This window comes from Pleurodeles waltl, chromosome 2_2, assembly GCF_031143425.1.
Source record: "Pleurodeles waltl isolate 20211129_DDA chromosome 2_2, aPleWal1.hap1.20221129, whole genome shotgun sequence".
Classification (NCBI taxonomy): domain Eukaryota; kingdom Metazoa; phylum Chordata; class Amphibia; order Caudata; family Salamandridae; genus Pleurodeles; species Pleurodeles waltl.
The window spans coordinates 208,016,514-208,031,545 of record NC_090439.1 but is presented as its reverse complement, the minus strand read 5'-3'; the positions used below and the strand labels follow the sequence as shown (position 1 = coordinate 208,031,545).

At 46.2% G+C, this 15,032-nt stretch overlaps 1 protein-coding gene across 7 annotated transcripts in view; it reads left to right on the top strand.

The window, feature by feature from the left end:
- TRIO (trio Rho guanine nucleotide exchange factor) overlaps window positions 1-15,032 on the top strand; it is a 3,522,386-nt gene that overhangs the window by 1,347,564 nt on the left and 2,159,790 nt on the right. For all 7 annotated transcript variants that reach the window (XR_011200906.1, XM_069219639.1, XM_069219640.1 and 4 more), the window contains exon 20: window positions 9,433-9,548. Coding sequence is in view for 6 of the 7 variants with exons in the window: in XM_069219639.1 (XP_069075740.1) it covers window positions 9,433-9,548 (116 nt within the window). In the remaining variant the exon portion in view is untranslated. The remainder of the gene's footprint in view (window positions 1-9,432; window positions 9,549-15,032) is intronic.

Below are 15,032 nucleotides of genomic sequence, written 5' to 3'. Positions count from 1 at the left end.
CTATACCCCACTATCTTTAACCTATCAAATTATACATTAGGAAATCCCAATTGTCACCCCACGATAATTTATAACACTTTGATTGGTCTTCATAATTGACGTCTTCGAAGGTGGCACATCCGGGGGTTTTTATCACCACTTGGCACGTTTTCTTGGGTCATGAGTTCCTTTGTCCATGGTCAAATGTCCTTGTACAGTCTTTTATTTACTTTTGTTTCAAAATTCGTATAAAACTCATACTAAGGCAGCTAGCATGCGGATGGGAACAGGATTGAATTTGTTAAATAAAATGAAGGAAAAGAACAAATGAGAACTAGGCAGCTAAATCTTCAACTTACGCTAACTTAAGGCCTAAGAGATTTTTCTATACAATGCAGTATCATACATGTTAATATAAACCATAGCATGAACAGTTTTACTTATCATTGTTAGCTTCATGTATATAATTGTGACCACACACGTTATAGTCGAATTTCAGATGCATATTTAAGCATTACTCTAATTATTGTCGTTTTCTATGCAGCATTATTGATCATTGATATAAGCATTTCACGTTTAGCATATGTAATATTTAAACTACTGTCTCTCAGAGGCACAAGAAGAAGAAGAAGTCCAAGCGGACTTCGTCTTTGTTACGGCTGTCGGCCGACCAGGCGTCTAGGGAACGTTGACTTTCCGAGCACGGTTCTGCGGAGCCGTCGCCAGGGTCGACTCCGCGTCTTCCCCCCTTTCCGGGGACCGGATCGACCCCCTCTCAGATAAAAGAATTCTACGGGGCCATGTGTCTTGTTTTTGAGCGGGCTGCACCCTCGGGTGGGTCTTTGGGCCCCATGGGGTCAGCAGGGGCCCCTTCGGATTCGACACTGGCGGCTTCGGCCTCGTTGCCGTTGGGGACCCCAGGATCCGATACCGGATCCGGACCGGCGCCGGTGTCTCAGTTGGGCCTCCTTCGGCGCCGGGTCCGACATCGACGATTCCGTCGCTGGCGCCCACGGGTGGCAGCCCCATCCTTATTCCGGATGATCCGAAGCCGGAGCGACGTCGTACGACGTCGACTTCAACGGAGCCAACTCGGCCCAGGTCATTGTCTGAACATTATTTGGAACAGCCAGACGCAGGAGAGGAATGGGAGGGGTCTGAGGACCCTTTAGAATCTGGATTGCAACAGGACTGGTATGAGGATCTAGGGGAGGCCAGTGGACTGGACACATCTCCAGATACTGGTATGCTCTCTCCTCCTAATGTGGCTACGGAGGAGGGTGCTTCTTTCGCTATGGTGGTGCGTAGGGCAGCTGAGGTCTTGGACCTAGATTTTCCTACAGTGCTAGTCAGGACGAATATCCTGACAGAAGTGCTTCAGCCAGGGGTGTCCACATCGGAGCCGTTGTTGCCCTTCAATGAGGCTCTTACAGATGTCCTTCTGGGTACGTGGTCCAAACCAAGCACAGGGGCTCCTGTGAATAGGACGGTGGGCCGCCGCCATAGACCCGCTCCCAGAGACCCTAGTTTCCTGACTCAACACCCCACTCCTGAGAGCTTGGTTGTCCAAGCCTCTACTTCCCGTGGTACCTTCTCTTCCGCTCCCCCGGATAGGGAATCCAAGAGGCTGGATCAGCTTGGGAAAAAGATGTTTTCTTCCACCAGCCTGGCATTGAGGTCTGTAAACACCTCTTGCCTATTGGGCTGTTATTCCCATAGTTTATGGGATACGGTGGCGCAAGTGCTGCTCCAGGTCCCGGAGGGCGTACGGGACACACTCACCCAGGCTGTCAAGGATGGGAGATATGGAGCCAAGTTTACGATCCGGTGTGGCTTGGACACGACCGACTCGCTGGGCAGAGCGATTTACGTTCTACTTGTTTTTCAGGGGATGTCCAGTCTAGCTTGATGGACATACCCTTTGATAGCTCTCGCCTTTTTGGCGAAAAGGCAGACTCCGCGCTTGAGAGGTCCAAGGATTCTCGAGCCACGGCCAGATCCTTGGGCCTTTCAGCGCCGGCACAACAGCATTCTGTCTTTCACCCCTTTCGAGGCTTCGGAAGGGGTGTGGTACCACGCCAGCCACAGTTCAGCCACCGTCCTCAGGCTTCACAGCATCCCGGAAGAGGATGTGGTTGTGGTACCATCAGACCCAGAGGGTCTGGCCAGAGGTCGGCCACCACACAGCCCCCCTCCACTGCGCCCAAGCCCTCCTAGTGTGGTTCTGCGGGATCATGTCTGTCCAGTTGGAGTGAGGATTTGTTTTCATCTCCCTCACTGGCTTTCCATCACCACGGACAAGTGGGTCCTGCAGATCATACGGACGGGCTACTCCCCTCCCTTCCAGTCTTTCCCTCCTTCTATCCCTCCGACAAAGGAATGGCTGATGGAGGACCATCTAGCTTTGCTCCGCGAGGAAGTTATAGCTCTCTTGGCCAAGGGTGACATAGAAAGAGTCCCGATATCAGAAGTAGGCAGTGGTTGTTATTCCCGCTCCTTTCTGATTCCCAAAAAGAACAAAGGCCTTCACCCTATCTTGGATTTAAGGGACGTCAATCTCTTCCTCAAGAAGGAGAAATTCAAGATGCTCACTCTTGCTCAGGTTTTGTCTGCCCAAGACTGGATGGTAGCGTTAGATTTGCAGGCTGCATATTTCCATATTCCTATCCTGCCAGCCCACAGGCGTTACCTGCGGTTCAAGGTAGGCCACGAGCACTTTCACTTTACCGTGCTTCCTTTTGGTCTCACCAGTGCCCCTCGGGTGTTCACAAAGGTGGTGGCGGTGGTGGCAGCTCATTTGCGCAGGTCTGGGATCTCAGTCTTCCCCTACCTGGACGATTGGCTGTTGGAGGCTCCTACGCCCCAGGCTCTCGTCACCCACCTCCAGACGACGGCAGACCTCTTTCATTCACTGGGGTTCACTATAAATCTGACTCCCTCTCAGAAGCTCACTTTCATCGGAGCTGTTCTGGACACAGTGCAGAATCGGGCGTATCCTCCCAATCAGCGGGTTCAGGATATTCAGGGTATGATTCCGATGTTTTGGCCTCTATCCTGGATCTCGGTGAGACAGACTCTGAGGCTGCTGGGACTCATGGCTTCCTGCATCCTGTTGGTCAAGCATTCCAGATGGCACATGAGGGCTCTGCAGTGGGACCTGAAGTTCCAATGGGCACAGCATCAGGGAAATCTTACCGAGGTGGTTCAGATCTCGGAGGGGACTGCAAAAGATCTGCAGTGGTTGTTAGTGAACTGTGAGTGGGTCAAGGGCAGACCCCTCTCCCTTCCCCAACCAGACCTAACGGTAGTGACAGATATGTCACTTCTGGGATGGGGCGGCCATCTGGGGGAGGTGGAGATCAGAGGTCACTGGTCTCCGGCAGAATACGGGCTCCACATCAACTTGTTGGAGCTTCGGGCGATCCAGCTATCATTAAAATGTGCAGGTGTTCACAGACAACACTACTGCAATGTGGTACTGCAACAAGCAGGGCGGTGTGGGGTCGTGGACCCTTTGTCAAGAGGCTTTACGTCTCTGGACATGGCTGGAACAGCAGGGCATGACCCTGGTGGTTCAACACCTGGCAGGTTCTCTGAACGCCAGAGCAGACAAACTCAACCGAAAATGCTTAGAGGATCACGAATGGTGTCTCCCTCCGGAGGTGGCGCAAGGACTCTTTCAGCGGTGGGGAGAGCCTTTGATAGATCTGTTCACCACCGTAGAGAACGCGCAATGTCAGCAGTTTTGCGCGTTGGAGTTTCCAAGGGGGCTATCGCTAGGTGATGCTTTTCGTCGGGAGTGGAGTTCAGGCCTCCTGTACGCCTTTTCGCCTATACCACTTCTGCCCAGAGTTCTCAAGAAATTCAAGAACGACCAGGCCCAAGTAATCTTAGTGGCTCCGATTGGGCATGGAGAGTTTGGTATCCAGAGCTTCCCAAAATGAGCATCGGTCCTCCAATCAGGCTGCCTCTTCGGGAGGATCTTCTGTCGCAGCAGCAGGGGAAGGTTCTCCACCCGAACCTGTCAACTCTGCGCCTTCATGCGTGGAGATTGAGCGGCGACAGTTGATGGTTTATGACCTCCCTCCCGAGGTCTGTGATGTCATTCTGGCAGCCAGGCGTCCCTCTACTAAGTCGATCTACGCCTGCCGTTGGAAACGTTTTGTTTCGTATTGTTCAGAGAGGTCTATTGATCCTCTTTCTTCTTCTCTGTCTAACATCCTTTTTTTATTTTGTCTCTTGCCCAGCAGGGTTCCTCCTTGGGGGACTCTCAAGGGCTATCTTGCAGCCTTATCGGCTTTTCTTCAGTTGCCCGATCAACCATCTCTGTTTAAATCACCTATAGTACAGAGGTTTTTGAAAGGGCTTGTACATCTGTTCCAGCCTGTGCCTTTCGTTATGCCCGAGTGGGATCTTAATTTGGTTCTTACCTTCCTTATGTGTGCTCCCTTCGAGCCCTTGCATAACTGTCCTCTTCGGCTGCTTACTATAAAGACAGCTTTTTTGGTGGCAATTACATCTGCCAGAAGAGTTAGTGAGCTACAGGCTTTGTCATCAAAACCGCCATATCTCACAATCTTTCCTGAAAAAGTGGTTCTCAGAACTCGTGCCTCTTTCCTCCCCAAGGTGGTGACCCCTTTCCATCTGGGTCAAAATATCACCCAACCCACCTTCTTTGCACCACTGCAACCCTCTAAGGAAGAGGAGCGTCTCCATCGGCTCGACCCAAAAAGAGCGTTATCGTTCTACCTTGACCGCACTAAAGAGTTCCGGGTGGACGACCAACTCTTTGTGGGGTACGTTGGTGCAAAGAAGGGTCGGGCAATGCAGAAACGATCCATTTCGCGCTGGGTCATTCTCTGTATAAAAATATACTACGCTTTGGCAAAGAAGCAGCCTCCCGAGGGCTTGAGAGCTCATTCCACTAGGGGAAAAGCTGCTACCACTGCGTTAGCACGTGGCGTACCGGTGGTGGACATTTGTCAGGCTGCAACGTGGGCTTCTTTGCACACGTTCGCAAAACACTACTGCCTGGATAGCCAGGTGAGGAGAGAGGGGCATTTTGCCCGGTCTGTTTTGCAAGGCTTTCTTGTGTAAAAAATCTCCTGCAGACCCACCGCCACGGGTTATAGCTTGGGTATCTATTCTAAGGTAAGGAAGCTGCAGCTAGAAGTCTCTATCAGATGAACAAGTTACTTACCTTCGGTAACGAGGTATTTGGTAGAGACTCTATCTAGCTGCAGATTCCTTACACCCGCCCAAGCCTCCCCACTCTGGGGAAATTTTTCTCATGTAGATATGTATATATTTGTATATATGTATTTATGTGTACATATGTATATTTTTGATCTTGGCACCTTTTTGCCTTTCTTAAAGGCATGAAATAATTTTTTACTCCAAACAGTTGAAGAGGTGAAATACATGATAGTTGGTTCTTCCATGACTCTGCGCTTCTGGTGTGGGAAGTTGTGGAAAAGAACTGACGTACGCGCGCCGAGATGGCGTCTATATAGACAACCGTGACGTCATAGACGGCTCCAACGACGCTGATGATGCACGCGGAGCTGGTCGACGCACGTGGATCCGAACGACGCCGCCCGACGGCGCGCGCGCAGGGTACTGCTCAGAAAAAACTCCAGATTCAAAGCTGACACCAGGGAATTCTAAGGTAAGGAATCTGCAGCTAGATAGAGTCTCTACCAGATACCTCGTTACCGAAGGTAAGTAACTTGTTCTTCAGGAGTTGACCATGTCACCTTACAGTCAGCCCCAAAGGTGACACTGTTCCCTTGAGCCTGAGGCGGTGGGAGAAGGGGATGGCATCCCATTTCATTTGATCGGAGCAATTAAGTCTCAATCCGAGCTGCAATTTGACCTTGGCCTCAGCTTTGTAACTCTCCTGGTTGCCGCATTTATGCCTGAGAATGGCCCAGGAGTTCGGTGTCTTCTGAAATAATCACTGTATGCACAGGACCCTGCTTGCCGTTAACTTAACATTATTATAGCCCTAATCAGAGGCAAAAGAACTTCTGACATGTTGCAGAAAATCTGCTAAAAGCAATACCGGGAAACAAACGCGTAATGCCGCTTCAGTTTCTAATATCACAGTCTTTTTTTCCCAATCAAAGCTTCTGCTCATTACTTTAGGACCTCGGGACACGGAATAAAATGACAGAATAAAATGAGCCGTAGTTACATCAATCGCACTTTATAAAAATAAATACCCTAAGTTTGTCAGATAAATGATTTGTGAAGCGTGTGGCTTTGCTCCTTAAAAGAGGCATGCGATGGAGTTGCTCAAAGCAGGGCAGGTTCTAGGCGCTGTGACCAGTGCCTCTGCACTGGGAGCTAACTTCGGGTGGGGGCACGTGTTTGCAAGTTTATTACAATTTTAAAAGCACCTGCTGCTGCGTTCCTTGCCTGCAGCAATTGCAAAAATAAAAATGTCACGCTAAGTCCAGTGATCAATGTTATTCTTGAAGAGAGATGGAGTTTTGGCTACTGGCAGGAAGCTCAGAGGTTAAATATGCCTGCTGCAAAGAATTTATATCTTATATTATAAATAAGTAAGTGGGTTACTGCTTTTGTTAGAGAGATTCTTTTGTTACTTGCAGTTTATAAGTTAAAATCCGGATATATAGAACAGTGAGCTATTAACTGTCACCAAACAGCTTTATGCAAACTGTAAGGTATAGATTAGAGCATTATGAAGTAAGAAATAGCATGCACAAAGTCCAAGGGTTCCCCTTAGAGGTAAGATAGTGGCAAAAAGAGATAATTCTAATGCTTTCTTTTGTGGTAGTGTGATCGAGCAGTAGGCTTATCAGAGAGTAGTGTTAAGCATTTGTTGTACACACACAGGCAATAAATGAGGAACACACACTCAAAGACTGATTCCAGGCCAATAGGTTTTTATATAGAAAAATATATTTTCTTAGTTTATTTTAAGAACGTCAGGTTCAAGAATTACAAGTAATACTTCAAATGAAGGGTATTTCACTTAGGTATCATAGGAACTTTGAATCAACACAATATCATGCAATAAATGAGGAACACACACTCAAAGACTGATTCCAGGCCAATAGGTTTTTATATAGAAAAATATATTTTCTTAGTTTATTTTAAGAACCACAGGTTCAAGATTTACAAGTAATACTTCAAATGAAAGGTATTTCACTTAGGTATCATAGGAACTTTGAATCAACACAATATCATGTACAGTTTTAGCACAAATGGCAAATAGCTATTTTAAAACTAGACAGTGCAATTTTCAACAGTTCCTGGGGGAAGTAAGTATTTGTTAGTTTTGCAGGTAAGTAAACCCCCTACAGGGTTCAAAGTTGGGTCCAAGGTAGTCCACCGTTGGGGGTTCAGGGCAACCCCAAAGTTACCAAACCAGCAGCTCAGGGCCGGTCAGGTGCAGAGGTCAAAGTGGTGCCCAAAACGCATAGGCTTCAATGGAGAAGGGGGTGCTCCGGTTCTGGTCTGCCAGCAGGTAGGTACCCGCGTCTTCGGAGGGCAGACCAGGGGGTTTTGTAGGGCACCGGGGGGGACACAAGTCAGCACAAAAAGTACACCCTCAGCGGCACAGGGGCGGCTGGGTGCAGTGTGCAAAGCAGACATCGGGTTTCAGGTAAGACACAATGGAGGGACCCGGGGGTTACTTCAGCGGTGCATGCAGGCACAGGGGGGACTTCTCGGGACAGCCACCACCTGGGCAAGGCAGAGGGTAGCCTGGGGGGTCACTCCTTTGTCGAAGTTCAGTTCCTTCAGGTCCTGGGGGCTGCGGGTGCAGTGTTGGTTCCTGGTGTTGGGTCCCTTGTTACAGGCAGTCGCGGTCAGGGGGAGCCTCTGGATTTTCTCTGCAGGCGTCGCTGAGGCAGCTCAGGGGGGTCGTCTCTGGTTACTCACGGGCTCGCAGTCGCTGGGGAGTCCTCCCTGTGGTGTTTTTTCTCTGGTTCTCGAACCTGGGGCGTCGGGTGCAGAGTGTGAAGTCTCACGCTTCCGGCGGGAAACGTGCAGTCTTTGAAAGTTGCTTCTTTGTTGCACAGAAGTAGCTGGTTTTGAACAGGGCCGCTGTTCACAGGAGTTTCTTAGTCCTATAGTCCAGGGCAGTCCTCTGAGGCTTCAGAGGTCGCTGGTCCCTGTCGGATGCGTCGCTGGGGCAGGTTTTCGAAGTTGGAGACAGGCTGGTAGCGCTGGGGTCAAAGCAGTTGTCGTCTTCCTCCTCTGCAGGCTTGTAGGTCAGCAGTCCTTCTTGTTTCTTCAGGTTGCAGGAATCTGACTTCCTCTGATCTGGGGAGCCCGTAAATACTGAATTTAGGGGTGTGTTTAGGTCTGGGAGGGCAGTAGCCAATGGCTAGTGTCCCTGAAAGTGGCTACACCCTCTTTGTGCCTTCTCCCTGTGGGGAGGGTGGCACATCCCTATTCCTATTGGGGGAATCCTCCAAAATCAAGATGGAGGATTTCTAAAGGCAAGCGTCACCTCAGCTCAGGACACCTTAGGGGCTGTCCTGACTGGTGGGTGGTGACTCCTTGTTTTTCTCATTATCTCCCCCAGACTTGCCGCCAAAAGTGGGGGCTGTGTTCAGGGGGCGGGCAGCTCCACTAGGTGAAGTGCCCTGGGGCATTGTAACACGAAGCCTGAGCCTTTGAGGCTCACTGCTAGGTGTTACAGTTCCTGCAGGGGGGAGGTGTGAAGCACCTCCACCCAGTGCAGGCTTTGTTTCTGTCCTCAGAGAGTACAGGGGCTCTCACCCCAGGAGGTCAGGGTCAGAAAGTCGTCTCTCAGCAGCAGGCTGGCTCAGACCAGTCAGTCCTGCACTGAAGGATTGGGTAAAATACAGGGGGCATCTCTTAGATGCCCTGTGTGTGATTTTTTTTTATTATTCTGAGAAGTTTGATAACAAACTTCCCAGTATTCAGTGTAGCCATTATGGAGCTGTGGAGTTCGTTTTGACAAACTCCCAGACCATATACTTAATATGGCCACACTGTACTTACAATGTCCAAGAATAGACTTAGACACTGTAGGGGCATATTGCTCATGCAGCTATGCCCTCACCTGTGGTAATAGTGCCCCCTGCCTTAGGGCTGTAAGGCCTTCTAGAGGGGTGACTTACCTATGCCACAGGCAGTATAAGAAGGTAAATGGAAGTGCTTTAGTTAAATGCTGGGCCACTGGAATTATGTGGTAGGAAAAGTCGAAATTATGAGTCAGAGTTGACCAATTTATGTGGCAGGAAAAGTCCAGTTAGGAATTTACAATGCCAATAACTCTTACTCAAAAAATAAATGTGAGGCCTATTGCATTGCAAATGCTTATTTTACTGAATGCTGTAAAAAAAAAAAAGTGTGATGCGTAGTGGTACTGAGCGAAAGCTGTTTTTTTAGTATATGTTTTTAACAACATTGAAGCATTCTTTGTTTAAATGCCATTATTTGCTTTTGTAGATACCTTAAATGAACTATTTCAGCGAGAGAATCGTGTGCTACACTACTGGACAATGCGGAAGAGGAGACTTGATCACTGCCAGCAATTTGTTGTTTTTGAAAGAAGTGCCAAACAGGTCAGTATTAATGAATCACAGCATGCAAAGTCTTAACAGGATGGATTTGTTTGAGAAAGAATCGCCAAAGCCTAGCTTGCAGCGTCCGAGTTAGTTAAAATTTAAGTTCACCCATAATCCATTTTTCATACTTTTATTTAAGGTTGGAAGTATCTTTTGAGCAACCGTCATAAACTGTCCTTGTATTATTGTAGTTCATTTTATCAGTGCATTTAGAACATGGAAAGGAATAAGCTAATAGACTGACGTCCTGATTCACAAACGTAAACTTACACGTTTGTGTAAGTTTACTCTTTTTCATTATTCACAAAACTGCAATTTAACAGTAAGTTTATGCTTGCAGAGACTGCAGTTTGAGCTGAGAAATCCGCACATAAAGATAGATCTGTCCAAAGCCAAATACCTTTACTATTTGTTTTTATTAGTCTTTTGAAACTATTTTGTCCTGCAGCATATCTGCTGTGCAGTGTGATTGAAAGTAAAAAACAAAAAAAAACAGAAAAAAACCCTACGACGAAGCCATTGTTGACCATGATGCAGCGTTTTTTTCACTTTCTGCCGTGCTGCACAGCAGCCACTTATGGGTGAGAACTATTGACTTTGTCAATGCTTGTTTTTCTGGTGCCTGACCTTTGCCTTATGCTGTTTTTCTTTGTTCAACATATACTTCCCTTTAATTACTTCAACAACACTTAAACTTTGTGTGTATATACTGATTTAGATGATTATTGTGCCAAACTAATCTGGAACATGCTTTACCTGGTAAGTGTAATTTTGTATTAGTGTGAATCTGCATATGTTTAATTTCCGTTTAGGGTATTATTACAGCAATTAAAATGAAAAGATTTGTGAGAAAATTGTCACGTTGGTGTTAAAATGTGTACTTTTTAAAATACATCAATAACTTTTACTGTTAAGGTTGGTATTATTATCGGTATCAGTATGAACCTTTTTAAAGTGGTGGTACTTTTTCTTTTGGTTACTTCAGAGCATGTGCCACATGTGAGAGAGTAGAATAAGACTGAGAAAGGAGCAGGAGTGTAGCTTAGTCTGTGAGAATCTGGGCTTGTGAATTTAAAATTTCTCAACTAAAAAACAGTTGGCTGCAAGGTGGAGGGGTTAGATGACCAAGGTTTGAGGTGTACCGTTTCCATGAGGAACAGGATCAGTACTGATGTGCATTATTTGAGCCTCTGTTTAGAGCAAGGGGTTGGAATGCTACCCTGGGTTATTGCCACAGGTTAGAGTATTTATAAGAATTCATCCCCATCAACCTTTGGATGTTTGACTGTCAGGAGTGTGTTTCTGTGGGTGCAGATTTACTACTTTTTTGGTTAACTGATCGCTATAGTTTTTTAAGATCCCAAATCGAAAAAATGAAGATGTTAAAACCTCCTAGTGAAATGAGAATGACCAGAAAAACTGACCCAGACCTTGCAGATCATACTCAGAGTCCCAGACTACGACACCAAGAATGCATCTGAGGGTTGTCACATCTGAAACACCCTACTGAAGCTACACCGTTGCCCCTCCTACCTAGGCCTAGTAGTTCTCCCTGTAAACTCTTAACTACATACATGTACAAAACAATGGCCTGGAGTCCCTCCCTTGGGTTCACTTATTTTATGGTTCAAATCTGTTTGTTGTTTTAAATGTGGAAGAGAGCAATACAACATCGCTCAGTTACATCCAATGGCCGGTGAGGGTTAGCCAAAACCTGGGTAATTGGGAAGGACACGATTGTGGGTGGGGGGGGGGGCGCAGAGGGTGGCATGGGGGGCTTTTGGAGAAAGTGTCACACACGAGTGTGCTAGAAGAATCAGGATATGTGACCAGTGGCGTAGCGTGGGTTGTCAGCACCCGGGGCAAGGCAAGTAATTTGCGCCCCCTAACCCGGGGCAAGGCAAGTAATTTGCGCCCCCTAACCCGTGGATTTAGTCTCTTCCAAGATGTTGCGCCCGGTGCGGCCGGCCCCCCCTGCACCCCCCACGCTACGCCACTGTATGTGACCTATCTGTCCAGTGAATGTGCCTCCAAACAAATGTAAGGCTTTGTGTAAAAAGGTTAGCTTAAACGTGTAGTGTCCTCTCAGCTGGGTCAGGTGTCATGCTGTTCTGTCATGGTGAGGTGTAAGACACACAAGTAAGCAGGACAAGTGGGTTCCCTGTATTCTTGGGATAGGTAGTACAGGCAGTGTTCCCAAGTTTTAGAGAATTGAAGGAGCTTTTGGTCAATCCTTGCTGTTAGCTTTTCCATCCCAGAGTTTGTGTAGCCAATCTAAATGAGTAGGGAATTTTGCTGTGCCCCACCTGGCCAGGAGAACCTGCTTAGCAGCACAGACAGCTAGGATAATAGATCTCCCTTTTGCAGATTTTAAGGGCAATGTGAGGACGTTCGGAAGGCCTAATAGTATATAGCTTGGAAATCTGGTGAGTTATGTCTCATAAATGTGGTCAATGGCCGTTAAAATGTCTACCCAGTTCTGGTGAAGCTTGGGACATCTCCAAAAAGATGAGTTAATGTTCTGGTTTGTCCACAACCACTCCAGCATGGTACATCTCCATCACGTTTCCATAATGCGGTGCTTGCCAAAGTATAGTAGGGTTTACCTTTTTAAATGTATTTTCACCTCATGCATTCTTATTCATCTCTGCTACAAGGAGCCTTGACTGTAGAGTTGTCAAATTGGTGGTTATGGGCAGAGCTCCTATGTTTCTTGTCCTTACCATTTATGATTCATTTTTATCAAGGAACCGACGGCCCCATATATTAGCCAAGTCTTGCAATTAAATGAGGGTGCACAGGTAAATTAGAAATCAGAGCTGAGCCGTATGTCTTGCTTAGCTCTAAGAGTCTGTGCGCGAGCTTAATCATGAAAACATTTGGCATGTAGATTGTGCAACAAACATAATGAGAAAATATGATGCAATCTCTTCATAGTTCAGTAAAGTGCATTTCTTTAGCATGCAAAAGCGTTTCACCTTAGTACATAAGAATATATCATTGCATAGACAAATAATTTTTCAAAGTGATAATTTTTAGAAGCATTCATGGCTTGCCCTCCAATGTCTTAAGTGAACTAGAAGACAAGTCAGTAACTAGGTAAACCCTAAACCTAGCCCAGATGATTCTTATTATAGATTGAGCAACATTAGAGTCTATCATATCAAAAATAAGAGGTAATTGTACAGCGCACATCTTGAACTTGAGTATTTGAAAGTGCACTTATGTGATCCTAAAGAAAAAGGAAACTCTGTGAGGTATATTATATGCCTAGGATCGCACATTTTGGACAAGCAGCGAAGCCGGTGTTGATTCCAGGTTATCTGGTTTTACATTCTGAAATTCAGCCACCAGATGGTCATCTTTGTCCTTCTCGCTGTCTTCGTTTACATCAAAGTTCACTGTTTTGCCTTTCAATTGTGGCTCATGATGAGAAAAACGAACACAGAGATAGCAGACCCAACTAAGGGACCCCCAGGCCCAAGTATTCCCCCCGTACCTCATAAACACACAAACAGAGCTAGATCCCTGGGAAGGGAGAGGATATAGGCACGTCAGATGAATGAGATACAATTTCTGAAATTCTTTGATCATGACCCCTGTCAGACATTGAGTTAAATTTAGGTCCTTCTGGTTAGCTGAGTTTTCATCAGGTTCCTGAACTTTATGTAGTTGGGGGTTAGTTCTAAAGTTTGGCTTATGGCAATCCAGACTTTGGGATATGTAAGTTGAGTGATGTACCTCTGTATGCTAAGCGCAGGGCTTAACTACAACTTGTTTCCCACTTGCTGTATTTCCTAAGCCTCAAGGAAAATATAGTTTTTATCTTGGCTGCTATTTAAATAAAGAGATGAAAGAAAGCATAATATGAGCCTCTGGTCTTGCCTTAGAGTCCATAACCAAAAGATAAAAAGATAATAACAAATACAAACCATCAAATTATAACAAAAGCAAGGAGATACTTTGCCACCACTGAGCAGGAATGAAAATAGGAAGATGTTGCTTTAAAGCATTGTTAACTAAAATATAATCAGTCCTGGAGTATGTCTGATGGACTCAAGGGAAAAATGTAAAGTTCCTCTGCTCAGTATGAATCTCTCATCAAGGATCGAGCAATCAAAGATTACTTGGTATGTTTATAAGGGTCTTAGAAAAAGCACCTGAATGTGCTGAGGACAACCTTGACTTATCCTTATCCGTTCCCCATACCAAGGTAAAGTTATATCATCTGCTGCGAAGCCTGCCAGGGTGACTAAGAAGGTCATTAAGATCTTGTCAAGGCCAGTAGTTTGGGCATATACTATAGCATTCTGTATCTGCCCGGTGATCATGATGTATCTCCTCTTTCTATCTCTCTTTCTTGCTACTTGATAAAACCCAAGGATCTATGGAAGAAGAGTGCTAAACCATTGTAATTTGTTTGGGCAGAGGGCTTGGAAACCATGAGGTATTGTTTGTGTCTAAGTTGGTCCGCTTTTTGTTTCAGTAGATGTGCATCTTGTAGGGGTATATCATATCATCCCTACCATAGTATGTACCAGTTTCACTCTTTTGTTTGGTGGGTTCACTGCTTTTGTGTTTAAGGAGACTTTTACCTAACATATATATTTGATTTAGCAACAGTGTGAGATGGGCCTCTCATTCGTTTTAGTCACCTGCAGTCCTTGGAATGGAGTGGATCTGTGTAAGTTTACAAAAGCCCCACAGGTGACACTCATAATCCCCTGTCCCACTCTAAACATAACCCTTTAACTGTTGAACATAAGAGAAAACATAATTAGTTAGCATATATGGAGATTATCATCGGGTACATGTAGTGGATCCCCACTTGTCCTCGGGGCCTCGTTGACTCATAATTAAATAAGCCATCATCTTGCACTGAGTGTCCAGTACTGCGTATGCCTCGCCCACGCCTTGGTATAGATAATCACAAAAGAAAGTCAATAGAAAGTAAGAGTATGAGACAGTAGACGAAAAGAAAGCAAGGTTGGACTGGCTTATAGGTTAATCAGGCACTGCCTTAATGGCTTGTCTGACGCATCAGTGTATGGGTCATTTTTTAGGTTGTATGTGAGCCCCTTTTATGGTCCGGTGGGCAGGTTTTACAGTTGATCACTCTAATATTACCACAAACATTCCCTGCAGGAAGCACAAGTACATGCAGTATCCCATACCTTGCAAAACACCTATACAAGTTTCCTTTACAAGTTTAAAACTATCCAGATTTGCAAATATGGGACACTTTTTTGGCTATTTCGTTTGCTAATGGGGTCCCAAGCATATTTTCTCTTGCAATCCGACCCTGAAGAGAAGAGATGATTAAAATAAAGGATTTGAGTGGGTGGAGCTTCACCCAAGCAAGATGGTCGCTCTGTGAAACCACTCCGCTGACTCTGGCCCTTTCTTGCCTTTTTCATGCTGCTCTTCGTCCAAGCTTAGTTATGAACCCAGGGCAGAGGGTGCGATCCCTTACTGACCCGA